The 20,271-nt window shown below is 54.0% G+C and overlaps 1 protein-coding gene across 1 annotated transcript in view; it reads left to right on the top strand.

Moving 5' to 3' along the window:
* The window catches only part of NRN1L (neuritin 1 like), a 33,710-nt gene extending 15,083 nt beyond the window's left edge, over window positions 1–18,627 (top strand). The window contains exons 2-3 of the mRNA XM_050923373.1: window positions 16,185–16,347; window positions 17,027–18,627. Coding sequence (XP_050779330.1) covers window positions 16,185–16,347; window positions 17,027–17,315 — 452 coding nt within the window. The 3' untranslated portion in view covers window positions 17,316–18,627. The remainder of the gene's footprint in view (window positions 1–16,184; window positions 16,348–17,026) is intronic.
* The last annotated feature ends 1,644 nt before the right edge of the window (window positions 18,628–20,271 follow it).

The following is a 20,271-nucleotide window of genomic DNA, read 5'->3' as shown; positions in this document are numbered from 1 at the left end:
CTCCCCCAGTTCCTTTTGTGACTCTCGTGCCTCTCTGTTGGGTCCTTGGTTTTTATAGATTCAGAGATTCCAAGGCCAGAATGGACCATTGTGATCACTAGTCTGACCTCCTGTAGAGCACAGGCCAGAGACTGCCCCACGATCATTCCTAGAACAGATCCTTTAGAGAAACATCCAAGCTTGATTCTAAAATTGTCGGTGATGGAGAATCCCCCACGACCCCTGGTAAATTGTTCCAGTGGTTAATTACTCTCACCATTAAAAATTGACACCTTCTTTCCAGTGCGAATTTGTCTAGCTTCAACTTCCAGCCATTGGCTCATGTTAGATCTTTCCCTGCTAGACTGGGTACATAAAACTGTGATCAGGTCACCCCATATCTTTGTTAAGCTAAACAGATGGAGCTCCTTGAGTCTATCACTCTAGGGCAGGTTTTCCAATCCTTTAATCATTCTCGTGGCTCTTCTCTTAACCCTTTTCAGTTTATCAACATCCTTCTTCAGGTGGATACAGGATTCCAGCAGCAGTCACACCAATGCCAGATACAGAGGAAAAATAACAGCTCTACCTCTGTATCCTGCTGATGCATCCAGGATGGCATTCGCTCTTTTGGCCAGAGCATCGCACTGGGGGTCACATTCAGCTGATTATCCACCCTCACCCCCAGATCTCTGTCAGATCTGGCTGGCATTCTTTGTTCCTAGATGTACATTTACATTTAGCCATATTAAAATGTGCATTGTTTGCTTGTGCCCAGTTAACCAAGCTATCCATATCGCTCTGCATCGGGGACCTGTCCTCTTCATTATTTCCCACTCCCCCAATGTTTGTGTCATCTGCAAATATCATCAGTGATGATTTTATGTTTTCTTCCAGGTCATTAATAAAACTGTTAAATAGCGTAGGGCCAGGAACCCATCTCTGCACGACCCCACTGGAAACACACCCACTCGATGACGATTCCCCATTTTCAGTTACATTTTGAGACTGATCCGTCAGCCAGATTTTAATGCATTTAATGTGGACCATGTTAATTTTATATCGGTCTAGTTTTTTAATCAGAATGTCATATAGTATCAAGTCAAACACCTTCTCTAAATATATTACACCAACACTATTGCCTTTGTCAACCAAACTTCTAATGTCATAAAAGAAATATCAAGTTAATTTGGCAGGATCTATTTTCCATAAACCCATGTTGATTGGCACTAATTATATCACACTCCTTTCATTCTTTATTAATCAAGTCGAGTCCCATATCAGCTGACCAGGATCGGTGTCAGACCTAATATTGGCACAGCATTAGCTTTCTCTCAGCTGTGTGGATCAGCATCACCTGCATGCTCAGTGAGACCTGCTGATGGAGACGCCTGGACGCAAGTGGAGAGAGTCTTCCTGAGAGGCCCATCAAGCACCTTTGGGAAGCTGGGGCATCCCTTGCTCATCACCTTGTCAATCAACCAACCATAAGGCTGATGGTGAGTTCAGACACCTCTTGATCTCTCTCAATGCACTTTAGGACGGCTGGCAGCTGTTGCTTTCTCAATGAGGTTTAAGAAGAGTGCTGAGCCCCCGGATGTCTGCATGTGAAGGGTTTGCTCGTCTCTTGCTTCATTTTCACTGAGCAAATGGCAAAGACTTCACGGCCACACTGTTCTCTGCATTCCTGACTGGTATCGTCAGCGTGTTTTCAGTTGCAGAATCAACAGCATTATGTAGGAATGTCTTTTTCTCTGCATGGGATGCCAGTAGCCATCACTGCATCACTTCCCAGCTTCAGCCCTTGTGCGTTAATAGCAATGTTGATTCTTTCAATTTGCTTTTAATTTTTCCTCCAGTTTCTCACAACACTGAGTAGTGGATTCAGAGCTGCCTGGAGGAGGATATCCAGGACCGAGTGCTTGAGGTGTTTCTCTGTCTCACTCTTTGTGTGCTGGTTTGAAGGTTACTTTTAGAATAAAAAGCCTCAAGTGTGTCATCAAGTTCAAATCTCTGTTTTCACTTTTGAACGCGCAGCTGCCAATTGATCTCTGCCATTTTGGGGGTGAAAAGCACAGAGACCTCCTGAAACACACTGGTGCTGGAGGGCTACTTGAAGGCTTGGAGCAAAGGCCAATGTCTCAGGGACACGTTTTGATGACTGCCTTGAAAATCTCGCGTGCATGGTCATCAGGTTCATCTATGTTCTGCTTTTGCTTCAGTAGCAAAGATTCAGTCCAAGGCACGTTTGGTGGAGCCAAAAAGCCTAATTTTAGCAGACGGGGGTGAGTGTGGATCCCTTCACGCCTGTTCCATGGGAATAAGCTGCTCTCCCTGGCTCAGCTAGTTCGTCCTCCGTTTCCTGCCACTCCCTGCGACTTCAGCCAGGCTGAGGCTGGTGCATTCGTTGGTAATCACTGGATGCTGATTGGCTGTTTGATCACACTGACTGCGGTTAGGATGAAATAGCTTCCTGGTAAACCTGGCGCCGAAGGCCAACGAGTGATTGTCCAGCCAGGTTCCTGTGGAACTGCACGATCAGATCCCTGGCCACCTTCTACCAAACCTCTCTTGTGGGTCACAGCTCCACTCTCTGCCCCCAACTTTTCAACAGCCAGGTGATTCCCTGCGCTTGCCCCTCTCTCCAGTGGCTCCACCCGTCCCCTTCCTCTCTAGGCTTCCCATCAGTTTTGTCATCCACTTCTTACAGGAGGCACCTCAAGCCCCTGGCTTTTCTCATCACTTCCCTTTGAACTCCTCTGATCAGTTCGTCTCCATTCACCCAATGAAATACGCCCCCGTTCCTCGTGTGCAGCCGTTCAGGTGCCCGGGGTAGTCGTGGCAATGCTCTGGGGGCTGCTCACACCGCGAGAACCTGGAAACAGGGTAAGGCACTTCGCATGTCTGCCTGGGCATCTCCAGCCCTTAGCCTGGATGGCTGCTTGGAAAGTCAGAAGCTTCACTCGGCATGGTGGGCTTGCCAGAGCCCGGGTGAGGGTAAGTGGGGTTGTGCCATGCGTCCCCGATGAGAACTGTCCGTCCTGCCACCATCTGTGCATCTGTCTGTGGCCCAGTCACCCTCTGGTCTCCCCCACCAGCCCCGAGAGAGGAGTGTTGCATTTCGTTCGGCTGCGGCACAGCTGTGCCATGGAGCGCACCTGGGAGATGAACCTCTCTGAGCGTGGTCTAAGCTGGGGTTCATCAGCTGCTAGCTCCCTCTTCGCCCCGCACAGCAGGTTCCTCCCACGTGTCCATGGGCAGCAGTCCCACTTAGAACTGGGCACGTGTGTCTGGGGTCCCAGCTGGGAGCAGGGGGTGCAGGCCTGGCTCAGGGGCTCTCTGTGCAGGGCTGGCTCAGCCCAAGGGTTATTCTTGGATCCTTTATCCTGGCTGGTTGAGTGGCGAATGCTTGGAGTGATATTTGGCTCCCATTTGACTAATTAATGCCAAGGCCAGTGGAGGGGCTTCACTCCGGCTTTGCAGGGCCCTGGCTCCTCTGGCTTAGGCTGGACCTGCTCAGCAGTCAGTGCTCCAGGCCCCGCTGCAGGGAGTGTTCCCACTGGGTGCTCAGGACAGCCCCAGAGAAGGGGGCTGTGGGGCTGGGAGGTCACTGCCCCTCTCAGCCCGGCCCAGGCAGAAACGATGGGGAAAGCAGAGCAGGGTTGTGGTGATCAAGGATCCAGTTCTCTAGGGCGTCCCATCTCGGACCTGCCCTCTAGGTTACAGATGCTCCCCTACTTCCCCAGCTCCTTTAACAGCTCCTCCCTGCAGTTTGAGTGTCTGCTTCAGGTACCCAAGCCCAGCCGTTCACTCAGCACAGCCGCAGGGCAGAATGTAGGGGTGCTGTAGCCTAAGTGCCGGGTGCTTCTCCGGGATCTCTCCGGTGGGCTGGAGGAGCTACCTTCAACTACTCTCCTTCCCCCATGAGTGTGCAGAGGGCGCGCTCCACCTGGCAGAGAAATCCCAGTATGGATTTCTGTGCCACCTGCCGTCCACTTGCAGGTGACCTGGGACCCTGTTCCTGCACGAGTGCCCTTTTGCTGGGTGTCTGTTCACTCTCCCCAGCAGGGTTGGGGGCACGCAATGGAAGTGACAGCACCGTCCGCAGCTCTCAGCCCTCCCGGGGCAGTGCCATATGACAGGCCCCTGCTGTCATCTTGTTACTTACCGTGGTGGTACTTCATGGCAGCTTTTCCCCTCTTCTGTAACCAGCTTCCCATCCCTTCCCTGGCCGCCAATGAAAGGGGACGCTCCAGCATCCCACTGCCACTGGGGTGGGCTTGGCCAGATCTGGGCACTTCCATACGTGCTGCGGATAACGGCAAGCCAGGAATGTGATCCCGGAGGTGCAGCAGGTGGGAGCCACTGGTGACTGTTGAGCGTTTGTGTCTGCGTCTGGGAACTCTGTGTCCCGGACCAGGACAGTGCCACGTCTCTCTGTAGGCACCTGCTAGGCCCTCCAGGTTCTCTGTTCACCCCCTTTTTGTCTTCGCATTGCTCAGAGGTCAGTCCTCGGCTTGGAGGGCGAAGGACAGCAGCAGGCCCTGGTGTAGCTGATTCGGTGCCGTCCTTTGTGCCCCATTGCAGCTCTAGGGGGTGCTGTTCTGCAGTGGGAGGAGGTCTTTGTTATAAATCCGCAGGCGCTTAAGAGTCCAGGTGTTAATCCAGTATCCTGGCCACGGTCCAGTTGGATTGATTCCATTCTGCCTCCTCAGGTGGCCTTGTGTTCCCCCATCCTTTCCGGGTTTGTCTGCTCTGCCCCGAGGTGGCTGGCAGTGGCGGGCGTTTCCCACTCTGCCAAGTGTTTTGTGGAGGAAGGGCCGAGACTTTGCTTTCCCTTCCAACAGCAGTGGGAGGAAGCCCTGTAGCGGGAGACTCCAAGTCCTTTCCTCTTGGGAGAATGAATCAGGAGCTGACTCTGCTTATTGCTAAACCTGCAGGGGCCAGGCTGTGCTATTTGGAAAAGTCACTTTAAGTTTTACTAAACAAATAGAACGGCAGCTCCTCCCCACCACTCTCAGGTTAACGTACTTCCCAGTACGGTTCACAGCTGGGGTAGCGACCGGTTTGTGGTGTGTTGAATGCTGCAGGCTGGGAAGGGATCCCAGGGCCCCGCAGAGCAGGGAATCGGGGGACGAAGTGGGTGGGCACAGCAGAGCACGGCTGAGTGGGCCTCTGATCTGCCTCTGGTGCAGGTTTTCTGAGTGAGGCAGAGAGGGGACTCAGGGCGCCCAGCACCTGAGGCCTGAAAAGCAGCCACATGAGTGTCCTGGCTAGCTAAGGAGCTCTTCCTCATGCCGCAGGGGGCTCCAGCTGGCTCCGTGATGGGGTGTGACACTCCCCTCTGGCAGGGACCCTGTGCTACAGAGCCACCGTGGAGCGTGGCTGCCGCTGGCACCCCAGAGATGTTCCAAGCCAAGGGGCCTTGGAAATATTCTGGCTAATTGACCTGCCACCAAGTCAAGCATGTTTGACTTTTAAAAAGCAGCACTCGGGTGCTGCTGGGCGGGGCGCAGGGCCGTGACTTTCAGCACGCTGTCTCGTCTAGCGGGTGCCCACCCCCAGCCACACTCCCAGGGTGGGTGCGCCCAGCAGGTGGGCTCTGCGTTGACTCTGCCACGCAAGGTGCCAGCTGCGGCTCACCTGCCCCCTACCCTTGCATAGGTGCTGTGGGCCGGGCAGGTTTGAGGCACATCAGCCTGTCAGTTCCCTGAAGGACTTGCCCCTGCTGGCTGGGCTGGTGGGTGAATCATTTCCCCAGCTGATGCTATTTCTGCCACAAATACCCTGGGCTGCCCTTGCCTGAGGGGAGTGGGTGTCAGCACAGCTGCCCCCCTCCCCAAGTGCTGCTGGGATCTACTGGTCTGCCAGCGTGGGCAGGGTTAGCCGCGTCCAATGGCTGGGATATCAAAGTGTGCTAGACAGAGGGCAGCGCCCGTCGTGCCCCCTGGAAACCTCCCCAGAGACAAGCCTGGGATGCCAGCTGCCCTTAGCCTGCCTGCCAGGGCTCCTAGCCCCCTGGAGCAGGCACCTCCAGGGCCGATGCCCAGGCCAAGTGAGAACTTGGAGTGGAAGGGCTTGTTGGGTCCCATCAGGCCCTTCCCAGGGGCTAGTGCAGGATTGTTCCTCTTCTGTAGTGTGGCGAGGTTCCTACCCGTCCCACGAGGCACTACCAGAACTGGGATGTTTCTCTCCCCCAGCTGGGAAATAGCCATTGCTATGGGCTCTGGATCTTCCCAAGCCTGCCGTGGGTCCTAGCCCTGTGCCCTGGCACCAGGCCTGTCCCTCCGCGACACTAGCACCTGTCATAAACAGATAGCTAACGGTTAATGTCTCTTTCACCTGTAAAGGGTTAACAAACAATGACCTGCAACACCTGACCAGAGGACCAATCAGGAGACAAGATACTTTCAAATCTCGGTGGAGGGAAGCCTTTGTGTGTGTTTTGGGGTTTTGCTTTGTTCTCTCTGGACTCTGACAGTGACCGCATGTACCTACAGGCTCTCTAATCTTCTATTCCCATTTTGTGAGTAAAAAGGTAGAAAGGCGGTATAGTCTTTTTATTTCTTTTCCTTTATTTGCAATTGGGTAGTTTGCTGGAAGTATTTTAAATTGTATTTGCTGCGGGGAGGCTTCTTTTTAGTTTCTATAAGCTGACAGACCCTGTAACTTTTTACCATCTAAATTGCAGAGATAGACCTTTTACTTTTTTCTTTCTTTTTATTAAAAGTTTTGCTTTTAAGACCTGTCTGATTTTTTCCCCTTGTTGAGGCTCAAGGGAATTGAGTCTGTACTTAACAGGCAGGGAGGGGAGAAGGGGGAATCCCTTTGTTGTAGATTCACGGAACTTGAATCTGGATTGCCTCTGGGGGAAGGTATAATTCCTCTCTGTGTGGTGATTCAAGGAGTTGAATCACGGTGATCTCCTAGTGTACCCAGGGCAGGAAAGAGCTGGGAGGAAGAAAGGAGGGGGAAGGAAAATGGTTTATTCCCCTTTGTTGTGAGACTCAAGGAATTTGGGTCTTGGGGTCCCCAGGGAAAGTTTTGGGGGAGACCAAAGTCTATCAGGCACTCTACTCTAAGTCCTGGTTGGTGGCAGCACTACTGGATCTAAGCTGGTAATTAAGCTTAGGGGAATTCATGCTAGTACCCGTATTTTGGACGCTAAGGTTCAGATTTGGGAATTATACTATGACAGTACCTTTCACAGCCGTGCTGGCTTGAACTGACCCCCCATACTGCTGTTTGGCTGAGCTGTTCAAGGTCTCTGCCTTGCTTCCCCTAAGCCAGGACCTGCACTCCCAGCCACTGTGAGGTGAAGATGAACATAAGAACGGCCATGTTGGGTCAGACCAATGGTCCATCTGGCCCAGTATCCTGTCTTCCAACAGTGGGCGGTGCCAGGTGCCCCAGAGGGAATGAACAGAACAGGTAATCATCAAGTAATCCAGCCCCTGTTGCTCATTCCCAGCTTCTGGCAAACAGAGGCTAAGGACACCAACCCTGCCCATCCTGGCTAATAGCCATTGATGGACCCATCCTCCATGAATTTATCTAGTTCTTTTTTGAACCATGTTAGTGTCTTGGCCTTCACAACGTCCTCTGGCAAGGAGTTCCACAGGTTGACATGAATTGTGTGAAGAAATACTTCCTTTTGTTTCTTTTAAGCCTGCTACCTATTAATTTCATTTGGTGACCCCCTAGTTCTGTGTTGTGTTATGAGAAGGAGTAAACGAAACTTCCTTATTTACTTTCTCTGCACCAGTCATGATTTTATAGCCCTCTATCATATCCTGCCTTAGTCGTCTCTTTTCCAAGCTTAAAATTCCCAGTCTTATTAATCTCTCCTCCTGTGGAAGCTGTTCCATACCCCTAATAATTTTTGTTGCCCTTTCTGTACCTTTTCCAATTCCAATGTATCTTTTTTCAGATGGGTAGACCACATCTGCACACATATTTAAGATGTGGGCATACCCTGGATTTATACAGTGGCATTATGATATGTTCTGTCTTATTATCTATCCTTTTCCTAATGGTTCCTATCATTCTGTTTGCTTTTTTGGCTGCCCCTGCACGTTGAGTTGGTGTTTTCAGAGAGCTATCCACAGTGACTCCAAGATCTTTCTTGAGTGGTAAAAGCTAATTTAGATCCCATCATTTTATATGAATAGTTGGGATTATGTTTTCCAATGTGCATTACTTTGCATTTATCAACATTGAATTTCATCTGCCATTTTGTTGCCCAGTCAGCTAGTCTTGTGAGATCCCTTTGGAACGCTTCGCAGTCAGCTTTCGACTTACGTTATCTTGAGTAGTTTTGTATCATCTGCAAACTTTGCCTCACTATTCACCCCTTTTTCCAGATCATTTATGAATATATTGAACAGCACAGGTCCCAGTACAGACCCCTGGGGGACACCACTATTTACCTCTCTCCATTCTGAAAATGGACCATTTATTCCTACCCTTTGTTTCCTGTCTTTTAACCAGTTAATGATCCGTGAGAGGATCTTCCTCTTATCCCATGGCAGCTTACTTTGCTTAAGAGGGTGAAGGACCTTATCAAAGGCTTTTTGAAAACCTATGCACACGATATCCATTGGATCCCCCTCGTCCACATGTTTGATCCCCTCAAAGAATTCTAGTAGATTGGTGAGGCGTGATTTCCCTTTGCAAAAACCATGTTGACTCTTCTCCAGCAAATCGTGTTCATCTGTGTCTCTGATAATCCTTTCTTTGCTACAGTTTCAAATAATTTCCCTAGTACTGAAATTAGGTTTACCAGCCTGTAATTGCTGGGATCACCTCTGGAGCCTTTTGTAAAAATTGGTGTCACATTAGCTATTCTCCAGTCATTTGGTACAGAAGCTGATTTAAATGATAGGTTACAGACTACAGCTAATAGTTCTGCCTTTCACATTCGGGTTCCTTCAGAACTCTTGGGTGAATCCCACCTGGTCCTGGTGACTTATCACTGTTTAGTTCACCAATTTGTTCCAAAACCTCCTCTACTGATACCTCAACCGGGCCGTTTCCTTAGATTTGTCACCCAGAAAGAATAGTTCAGGTATGGGAATCTTCCACACATTCTCAGCTGTGAAGACCAATGCAAAGAATGGCAGAGGGGAGCATGGCCCTAGATGCCCAAGCGGAGCACGTGCTGTGTCATTGCCAGCCCCCCAGAGGCCGCTGATGCAAGGCCCTGTTTACATGTTGCTCTGAGTCCCAGGAGGTTTGACACAAGGTGCCGGCTTGGCTGAGGAGCTGAGGAAGTGCATCTGTGAGAGCTGCCAGCCCAGCTGCTTCGTGGAAGGAGTCAGGCTAAACACAGCCTGTGTGCCCTCTCGGGGATGGGCGGGAGGCACCTGCGGGGGCGCTGGAAACTGGAGCTCAGTGTGGGGAGCAGACCAGGGTGTAACATGGACCAATGGCTGGAAGGTGAAATGAGGCAAATTCCGACTGGAAATCGGGCTGACTTTGAGCAGTGGTGCATTGGCGTTAGTGGCCGTTGTGGAATCAGGGCTGGATCTCTTTCGGAAAGCCCTGCTCTAGTTCAGCAGGCGTTACACAGGGGGCCGGGCTGGATGGTCCCAGCGATGCTGCCTGGCTCAGACACTAGGCACGTGGGCTGCAGGCAGCCAGGCTGGAAAGGGAATGTGGGCAAGTGGTTACAGCACAGGAGTGGGACTCGGGAAACCTGGAGTCTGTCTGTGATCCGTTGTCATGGAGTCCCCGGGTGATGCTCTGGAACTGCTCCCCACAAAGCCAGGCAGAACTTTGGGGATCCTCCTCTCCCTCGGAGCAGACTGTCTTCAGAGCAAGAAGCTCACATGACTTCACCTCCTGGGTCTGACCTTGGAGCATTCAGCATATGCTCCTCCATGCACTTCCCACAGCGAGTCCGCCCAGGCAGGGTCCTGGGGAAGCCAGAGGGTCCTGCACCCCCACTCTGCAGTCAGACATGACTCTTAGCCACCCAGTAAAACAGAAGTTTTTTAGATGTCAGGAACACAGTCTAAAACAGAGCTTGTAGGTACAGAGAACAGGATCCCTCAGCCGGGTCCATTCTGGGTCCAGCAAGCCAGACACTCACGTCTGCCCTCAATTCCCATCCCCAGCCAGCCCCCTCCAGCCCCTCCTTTCTGGCCTTTGTCTCTTTCCTGGGCCAGGAGGTCACCTGATCTCTTTGTTCACCTTCAGCTATCCCCTTGCAAGGGGTGGAAGGGCCCCAGCCATTTGTTGCTAGGATACAGACTGTTGGCCATTTATGCATGCTGGAGACTTTTAATGCATAGGGGAAACTGAGGCACCCACACAGTATTCAGAGGAAACATTAAGAACAGTCCCGCTTGGTCACACCCATGTCAGATGAGTTCGTGGGGAGACTTGGGGTGTGTGCTGGGTAGCCAGCAGGGCCAGCCCCTGGTGTTTTGCTGGAAAATATTTGCTGTCCCCAAGTGGTCGAACGCAGAAGAGCCCAGCCCAAGCTGGCAGCCAGGGTGACCACCCAGTTGCCTGTGCCTCAGCTCATTGGTGACCCTGGGCTACAGCCCTGTGGGGAGGGACATGTGGACCCTGGCTTAGTCACGGATGCATGGGCAGAGCTGAATGACTGACAGGCAGCCCCACTGCACTGGGCTGCCCCCTCGAGTCCCGGCCACCAGCCGGCTCGCGCCAGCAGAGGAGCCTAAGCAAACATTAAGGTTGTGGGAACGTGGATCTGATTTTACACGGGTGGCCTGGTGGCAAGCTGCCAGCCTGACCCCAGTGCCTCCCTGGCAGGCTGCACCAGAGGAACATGCAGCCTGTTCCCAGAGCAGGGGCTGGCCATGTGCCCCAGCTAATGATCTGCTTTCTGCCCTCTTCTCTGGCCAGTTCCTCTGTGCTCACTTCCCAGTGGGCTCTGGGGACTCCAGCTCGGCAGCTCGGCAGCCCTGCCCGTGTGGAGGAGCTGGGCTGCGGGGGTGGCTATTGATGTGTTTGATCAGGCTGAATCAGGCTAGCGTCCTTAAATTTTAATCAGCTTCCTTCTCGTCGGCGCAGAGCTCTGCGGAGCTCCAAAGCAAGCACAGGGCCGGTGAACTGTACCCCGGGGCTGCCTGCTCTTTCTCCTGACTTGCTTGCTGCAGGGGTGTGTGCAGGGTGTGACTCCCCACTGAGCACCTCCTGCCGCCTTCGCCATGGGGAGGCTGCCTGCCAGCCACCACATCCCACACTGATTCTTCAGCGCTGCATCTGGCCTTATGGGGCGGGGGCTCTGCCTGCTGTGAAAGGGACACCGCTGGGCTGGGGTTACTGGTGTAGAGAGCCGGTGTGGGAGAGGCTAGACTCAGGCTCTGGGAATCCCTGCCCCGCTCTCCACACTGCTACCTGTAAGTGGACACGACCTAGGTGCCACTGTGGGAGCCCCACCCCCTACTGACATCACCATGAATCAGGAAAACAGCTCCCTCCCCCCCCAGTGGTTAACCTCCTTGTGTCTAGGACATTTAATACAACTTCCTTGTAATTTGGGCTGCTTGTTCCACAGTTGGGGCTTGGGTCCTGCGAGTATGTGGCAGCAGCTGGCTCACAAGCTGTCGTTGAATTCAGGGCTTTTGCTGGCCCTGGTGGGTTTGCATGGGAATGGGGCAGTGATGATCTGTCCTACGGAGGTGAAGCACGTCTCTCCCAGGGACCACAAGCAGAGAGCAGTCTGACCCTTGTCCTAGGGTAGAGCCCTGCAGCGGGATTGGGGTCCCACAGGACCCACTGCCATAATAGTGGGAGCAGGTAAAATGTACTTTGTTGCAGGCAGGATTGAGTGGACAAAAAACCCCACAGACTGATATTTTGCGAGAAAACAAAATGCAAGTGCAGGTACATCTGCTGTTTAAATTGACCTTATTATCAATCACTTAGTTTGAGCCTCTTTTTAAAATTTATTTCTATCAAAAACCTAGTTCAGTGAACAGTTTTCCTGTTAAATGTTTGTCAAAAAGCAATAAGAATCTTGACATATGAATGACTTGAATGGTATATTTCAAAGTTCTAGAAAGAGTGCTTAAGCAGTCATGACTGTCTGTCTGTATTCCTATGCTCACCCTTTTTACAAACCTATAATGGATTTTGTACAATGTCCAAAGTGAGGTATCATTTGAAAACTCATAATTTGCTGATCATTATTGTCTAGCAAAATGTGTGGCAACATAAAGTTGTAAGATTCTACTGTATGACATTACTGAGACATATTCCAAGTTTAGAAAAGCAGGCATAAACCTGTGCCTCAAAGGCAAACTGACACCTCAGCCAGGTGTCCACAAAATAAAAAATGAAGTATTGTCTGGTTAAGTGGCCATTCTTTGGCAGGAAAAAGGGTGTGAGTAAGAAATGTACATTTTTGGCAAAGAAAAACCTGGAGGTTCCCATCCCTTCAGACCTTCTGTCTCCTGAACCTTAGCTGAAGAGATTCTCAAAAAGAGAGCTATAAAAGGGAACAGATGCCCCCAAATGCTCCTCCCTTTCTCTCTGCTCATGGCATCAACAACACCTGAAGGACAAGAAAATTAACACTGAACTGGGGGTGGGGTCTTGGCTGAAAGGTTTCCAAGCAGTAAGCCTACTAGAGCATGTGGTGAGAGAAACCTTTGCTATGAATTCATTTAGCTTGTTAAGTTAGGTATTAGATGTGTTTTATCTTCTTATAACCAATCCTGATTTTTATGCCTCTTTACTTGTAACAGCTTAACATCTATCTGTGTTTGAGCTAAACCAGTGTGTGTTTGGATTGAAGTGTTTGCGAAACTCCATTTGCGATAACAAGGTTTATGCATATAATTTTCTATTAATGACATGACGGCCTTTCTATGAGCTCGTATTGTACTGCCCAGCACCCTCCTGGACAAGATGCACATTGTTGGGGGAAAGTCTGGGACTGGGAGTTTGCTGGTGTTGCCTGGCCATATAATTCAAAAGTGGGTTGGCTACAGCACTCAGACAGTATAGCTGGGAGTGATTTACATGCTGGATGGAGACCAGGAGCGATTGCTCTCAGCAAAGCAGGGTACAAGACCCCAGGTTGGGGAATTGAGGGGACACAACTGTCTATCAATCCAGACTGTAGCCTGGGGAATGTCACAGCAGTTTAAAAATTCCCTTTTTTTTTTGTTTTTTTAAACAACTTAATTTTTATAATCATTAACAAAAATCTGCACCTTTTAAGGCAAAATTGTAGTGCAGTTTGTTTTGACATTCCATGGGCTATACACACAACAGTAGTTTGTCATAGATCAAACTTCAGCAACGCAAAGCAATTTTTTTTGTTTTAATTTTTAAATAAAGGTTTTAATACTTAAATTTAAGCAAGGGATTGAAGGAGCTTTGATGTCTATTTAAAACAAGAGTTAAAGTATTTTGTACGTGATTTAGGCAAAATTTGTTTATTCTTTTCGTGGTAAAAATTGTCTGAATTCCATTTATATCGATAATCTATTAACCGACCATTGTGTTTTTAGTAGCATGGGAGAATCTGTCTCTTTTGGGGGAGCAGCGGTTTTTGCCAGTGGGAGTGGGAGAAGAATGCAAGAACCAACGCAGAGTGGGTGGGTGTTGTGGGGCAGGATTAAAAATGTTCCACGCAGGGCTCTGCCCTAGGGTAGCAGTGGCTGGAGTCACATGATCTGAGCTTTGGATAGAAATGGCCTTTTATATATAAAATGCTAGAAACTCGAGCAGGGAAAAGATCCACCCCTCGGGCAGCTCCTTGCAGCACAGTATCTCCAGGGTGTGCCCTGTCCTGGAAAGCCTGTCTCCCAGCCCAGCAGATCTTCTGCCAGGGACTGCTCCCTGACAGCCTATATTTTCCTTTGCTCATTCCAGCCCCAATCCCATAGCATGCCAATGAATCCCTCTCCTCTGTGTGGTGCCCCCCCAGGTGTTCCTAGGCTGTTCTCACCCTGCCCTCCATCACTGGTTAACCAACTGTTGCCGATTTAGCTCTGTTGCTTTCTCCTCCTCAGTTGATCTCAACCATTTGCTGAGCCTCAGGGGTCCTGGGAATGGAGGGGGTGGGGTACTGCCCCGCCCCAGGGAGTGGCACTGCCAGTGTCCCTTGGCACTAGTGAGTGTGTGAGGCCTGGGATCGCTCAGCCCGCGCCCCTCGATTAGCCCCATTGCAGGTGTGCCAAGACTTGGAGCAGTGACCTCATGCTAACCGTGCAGCGTCTTGCTCAGCTGGTGGCAAAGGCAGGGAGATTTGCCACAGACAATGGCAGTGCCTGCACCAGCCAAAGCAGTTATCACAGCCTCGGGCCCAGGTGTCCCCTGTACCTGTGCTGGAGAGTGGCCTGTGGGCATGGCACTGCGTGGCATTTGCTGGGCCAGTGAGCCGGGCCGGGAGTGGGCACGCAGGGGGTTAAGGCAGGTGCCACATCCCAGACCACTAGGAGAGGGTCCCAGATGGTCAGATGGCCCCCCTCTCCTCCAGCATCGGCAGGGCAATGCTGTGCCAGGCCTTGCCCTCTGGTTGATGGTGAAGGTTAAATCCGCCTTATCCTGCAAGATCCCATAAGGCATTTTCTGTGGGGCCGGGCACTGGGAGTCCTGGGGGGTTCCCCCCTGCCCCTGGCTTGTCTGTCATTAACCCAACTTTGTTGCTTTAATAAAGAATTGTGAGATTGTCCCGCTCCCCTCCCTGTGGGAGGGGCAGCCCTGTCAGGGTGCTGCTTCTGCTGATGCCTGGTCAGAGCTTCATAGATTCACAGAGCAGCCTGCCAGGTGCGTCCCAGGAGCTGCTTACATCAGGTGTGTGGAGGCCGGCCTCCTCCCTGTGTATGTGGGGAAGTTCTCGCATCGTGGCGTGATGCAGCACCACACGGCTGGCATTCCTGCTCCCAGCTGGGTGCACAGCAGGACACCCACAATGCTCTGGATTTGCATGAGGCACCAGTCTCCAGTAGTGCCAGGCCAGGCCTCTGGGTTGTACGCTCAGCAGCCAGCACTTCAAGCCAACACCAGGCAGCCTGGACAGAGCCACAGGGTCGGTCTGCCTGCCCAGTGGTAAAGCATTCCCCATCTCGTTCGTCCCAGCCGGTCCCAGCCCTTCTCCATCCCAAGGGATGCTACTGCCTGGACTTTCCCTGCAGGACCAGGCTCCAGCACGTGGGACATGGGCCAGGCTCATGGGGAGCCAAGGAGCCCACTCCTGGCTTCTTGCAGCCCCTATGGAGCACCGCTTTGCCCACTGCAGCTGCTGCCAGCACCCCGGCCCCAGCGTAGGGCTGAGAGGGACCATGTAGGATAAAGGAAACTAACTGCTGTGCATCCCTCTCCAGGCTGCCCAGAGCAACGGGGGCTCTGAGGGGAATTTTCCAGCCACCTGCCATGGGTGCCTCGCCCATGCCAGGAGCCCCCTTCCTGTGGGAAGCTGAATGGGGAGACACTCCTGAGCTCGGCAGCTTTGGGCTCAGCTCATTGGCCAGGAAGGAGGCTTGGGGAGCGAATGCAAACCCCAGACACAGACAGCTGTGCATGGGTGGGGTGTTGTCTGCAGCTCCAGCTGCTCCCGTGGATGCCAAGGCTGGAGTGTGACGTGGACTGAGCTGGTCAGCAGTGGCAGAGCCCCCTGCCCAGCAAATGTCCCCCTGCTCGGGGCATAGAGGCTACCCAGTAGTACTAGTCTCCAGGGCGTCTTGGTGCCTCCCTTTCTCCTCCCAGCATCTGGCAGTCAGAGGTCTAGGGACACCCAGAGCATGGGGTTGTGTCTCAGACCATCTTGGCTAACAGCAATTGCTGGACCTGTCCTCCAGGAACTTTGCTAGTTCTTTTCTGAACCCAGTCATACTTCTGGCTTTCACAACATTCCCTGGCAATGAGTTCCACAGGTTGACTCTGCGTTGTGTGGAGAAGTATTTCCTTTTGTTTGTTTTAAACCTGCTGCCTGTTAATTTCATTGAGTGACCACTGGTTCTTGTCTTGTGTGAAGGGGTAAATAACACTTCCCTATTCATTCTGCCCACATCAGCCATGATTTTATAGACCTCAATCATATCTCCCCTTAACCGTCTCTTTTCCAAGCTGAAAAGTCCCAGTCTTATTAATCTCTCTCATATGGAAGCTGTTCCATACCCCTGTGGGGCCTGGGGGAGCTGGGGCCGGGCTGCAGACCTGCCTGGTGAGAGCTGAGAGCTGGGGCAGGGGCTAATCAGTGACTCTTGTCCCCTGTGCAGCTGTGGCCGAGGATCTGGTGAGCACAGCTGGGAGGAGATGTGACACCATCTACAAAGGCTTTGCCGAATGCCTCATCAGCCTAGGGGACAGCATGGCCCAGAGTGTCCAGAAGCAGCAGGAGGACAGTGGGCAGGATGGGCAGGAGCTGGACACCATCTGCAGGTGAGAGAAGCAGCACCCCAGGCTCCCAGCAGCTGCCTCCCCAGCCAGTGGGGATTAGGTTGGGGGGGGGGGGGGAAAGGGGGCAGCACTGGTGCTCTCGGCAGAACCTTCAGGTCGAGGGGCCCAGGGGACAGGGGGCAGATTCCCAGCCTGGCTCCCGGGGTGTGTCCTGTCAGCAGTGGGTCTCGCTGTGCGGGAATCAGCCAGCTGACTGGTGCGTGGAGGTGGAGTCTGGGAGGGCTGATCTGCACAGGGCCACGTCTCATCCTGCTTGTCGGCCAGGGCGGGACTAGCCATGAGCATGGGGCTCGTTGCACAGGGAGGCTGGGCAGCTCTTTCTAAAAGGTCTGCACTAGCCCAAGCAACCTTGCCAGCCTGGCTAGGGACAGGGCAGGGAAGGGCTGGCTCAGGGCAGGGCAGGTTGGGGGCCAGGCTGGCTAGCGGCTGGGGAGTGCTGGCTAGGGGCAAGGTGGGGCAGGGAAGGGCAGGGCCAGGCTGGTTATGGGCAGGGAGGGGCCAGGCTGGCTAGGTGTGGGGCAGGGCCGGAGTGGGGCGGAGCAGGCATGGGCTAGCTATAGGCATGGGGGCCTGTCAGTCAGTGTAACACACAGGTCACAAGGCCTGATCGCCGTGGACCCTCCTGGCTTTTGTCTCTGACTCCTCCCTCTCCTCGGCCCAGGTCCTGGGACGACTTTCACACCTGTGCCAACAGGGTCTTGTCCCGCTGCCCTGATGAAGCTGCTGCCATCTGGGAGTCTCTGCGTCAGGAGTCCAGGAAGATCCAGTTCCAAGGGAACCTGCATGACCTGTGCAGCGCGCGAGCCAGGCCGCCCGGCAGCGTGCGGGGCTCAGCCGCGGATGAGACTAACAAGGAGACCCTGCGGGGCTCAGCTCGGCTCCCCCGGCCGAGCCTGCTGGCCACCCTGCCACTCCTGGTGCTCACATCACTCCTGGTGCCCTTCGTGTAGCCAGGGAGCCGTGGCCAGGCACCCCCTGCCGGCACCCGGCGCCAGGCACTCCCTGCCGGCACCTGACACAGGCTCACAGGGCTGGTACCAGCACTGCGAGAGAGATCAGGGTTTCGCTGTAAATCCCGTGCGCCAGGAGCTGTGGGCACCTGAGCCTGCTGCCCACCGGGTGTTTCCAGCCTCTTTCCAGCCAGCTGGGAACTATGGGGCAGCCAGAGGCCGAGTTCCCCTGGCACAACCTGGGGCCAGGGGCATCGTGTCCCATGGGGCAAATGAGGCTGGAGCCCCTGGGGTCCTGTATTTCCAGGGAGATCTGGACCACAGTGACTGAGCTCCCCCTACCCCATGGCCCTGTGCGCACAGCTCTCCCTGCAGGGACCAGCCTGACCCCGGCCCCACTTCCCTTGGCCCGGCCTGCACTGGCAGCTCTCCTGTGCCCCCTACCCCCACCCCAGGGAGTTGCTTTCCACCTGGGCCTGTCTCAGTGCCCAAGCTGGATCTTTGGAAAAAGGTTCGGCCCATGATTCCTCAGGCCAGCTGCCCCAATCCCACCCCTACAGCTCTGCAGGCTCCTCTGCCTCCTCGTCCCTGACAGAAGCCTGAACGTGGCTTTGTGGAGGAAGCTGAGCCTGGGAACCTTCCCCCTGGAGCTGCTGCTGCCTCCAGGGGAGACATCCCTCACCTCCTTCCCCTTGGCTGCGGTCCTGCCCTCTGCCGTGTGCTCTGCTCCGCTCCTCGCTGTGCTTTGCTGAGGGCACTGGCATGGAAACAGACCTGGCCTGTCCTGCTGCCACAAGCACTGGGTGCCATCTCAGCCTGCTTGGTAACGGCCATGACAGCCTCACCTGCAGTGCTGTGCCCCCGGTCAGGCCACAGCCGCGGACAGTGAGGGGGCAGGGCACCCCCGCACAGAGCTGACTCCTGCCCAGCTCGGCTCAGGTGTTGGCACTTGCAGATGGGCATTGGGGCTGCCCTGGCCAGGGGCACAGCCCGGCAGGGGACCTGCACTCACCATCCAGGAAGGTACCAGCATCCATGCCCATCACGTGCGCCTGGCCTTTGAGGCCTGGACCCTGGGCTTTCAGCACTGCTCAACGCCAGCCCCTCCCATTGACAGCTGGAGAGGGAGTTCTGCTCGCTGTTTCCCAGGAGGCCCCGGGAAGCTGTGTGCCCCGGGCTATGTGTGTGTGGGGGGGTTGGTTTTTACTGCCACACAAATATTCTTTAGTTGATTTAAACATGCAAAGAGTGACCAAGCCTATGTGAGTGTCAGGGCTGCCTGTCTCTGGAGGCCGGGCTTATATTCTCTGTCCTGGACCCATTCAGATGTATCTATATTTATATTAAAATGCACTTTTACATTTCGCTCCCTGTCTCTCCTGCAGTGATGTGTGTGGCTGCTACTTGCCTCTGATTCCCTGGCCCTGGGAGGAGTGGTCGCTGCTCTGAACTTAGCACAACTTTTGAAAACCTTTAGGGGCCTAAATACCTTTGGCAGCCCGGTCCTGGGGAGGCTGCCTCCAGGGAAGGTGGCCAATGCAGGAGACGGTCCCACCCTAGGAAGAATCTGCGTGGGAGTGGTGCCCGAGGCAGGTGGCAGGAGCTGCTGGAGAGGTGACCCAGCTTAGAAGGTGAAAGGAGCAGAGACCCCTGCTGATTAGCTGGAAGTGAGGCGATGCACCAGGCTTAGCCGTGGGGGAAAAGGGGGAGTAGGCCTGGCTTTGAGCGGCTAAAGCTGATAACTAGCGCTGTTGGTGACTCAGCCTGTTTGGGGCACTGGGGCCTGGAGAGGAAGCTGGCTTGGGAGTGTTGCAGGGCTGGGGGAAGTTCGTAGCACAGGGAGGACAAGGCCACGGTCCCTGAAGAATGGGCCCTGCCTTCTCCCTTCCCAGGGGTGGGAGCAGGGAGAGGGTGGTATCTACACCACCTGCCCTGGGGCTCCCAAAGAAGGCAGCGGTGGGGTGGTGACATCTCTAAGCCAGGTGGAGAGAAGTTCTTGGAGTGCAATTAATCAGGTCCCAGCAGCTTTCCATGCCCCAGGGAACCACATCCCAGAGCGTGGCTGCCCCTGGCGTCTGCCTCCTGCCCTCAAAGCTGGCATGCTGGAGCTCCGTGTGCCCTGCTGCCACCTCACTTCCCTCTCAGCAGCACTTGCTGTAAATGGCGGGTGCAAAGGGCCTGCACTGCACTGGCCCATCCAGCTGGCTCTGGGAGGTGGCAGGGCAGCTCCTGGACCGGGAGAGGGCTGCTCGCTGCAGGTGGGTCCATGAAGCCAGAAGTCCACCGCCCCCTTCCTGCCTGCCGTGCACCATGGGTTGGGGATGCCCCAAGCTGGCAGCGGCTGGGGTCCTGGTGGGAAGCAATGAAGGCATTCTGGGAACAGCTGGGCCCTGCTACGACAATTTCCCCTGCCGACACGAAAGGCGCCAAGTCTGAGGCTCTGTCGGGGGTGGCGAGCCCCCTGCTGCAGCACAGGAGCCCCCACCCAACAGCAGCCAGTGACCCTCTTGCAGGAAAACTTAGATGTGCTGCTGCTAAATGCCCAGGCCTGGAGCCCAGAGGGAGCACCAAGTGTCTGTGGCCAGGCTCTGTCTCTGCCATGTGGGCCCTCCTCTGCACGGGTGCCAACCTGCAGCTGCTTGATGGGTGTTCACCCCTGACAGTCCGGTGCTGGGTGCAGGGCCCTGGCTGCCCCTGGAGCTCGGCTGAGATCTGAGACTGGGTATCTGGGGAGGAGGGGAGGTCAGTGCCTGCCCTGTCTCTGCCATGTGGGCCTGCAGAACGAGAACCCCTGCTAACCCCAGCGGAGGGTCTCCGCTCCAGCCCCATCACTCCAGCGGCCATAGACATGCTGGTGCCCCTGGCCCTGCCTGGCAGGCTTTGGTCTGAGAGGAGCGGTGCTATAGGGGACAGAGTGAGCTCCTAGTCCGTATGTAGAGGTGGGCTGGAGTTTCTG

This window comes from Gopherus flavomarginatus, chromosome 14 (genome assembly GCF_025201925.1).
Source record: "Gopherus flavomarginatus isolate rGopFla2 chromosome 14, rGopFla2.mat.asm, whole genome shotgun sequence".
In the NCBI taxonomy this organism is placed as follows: Eukaryota; Metazoa; Chordata; order Testudines; family Testudinidae; genus Gopherus; species Gopherus flavomarginatus.
This window is presented reverse-complemented; position numbering and strand designations above follow the sequence as displayed.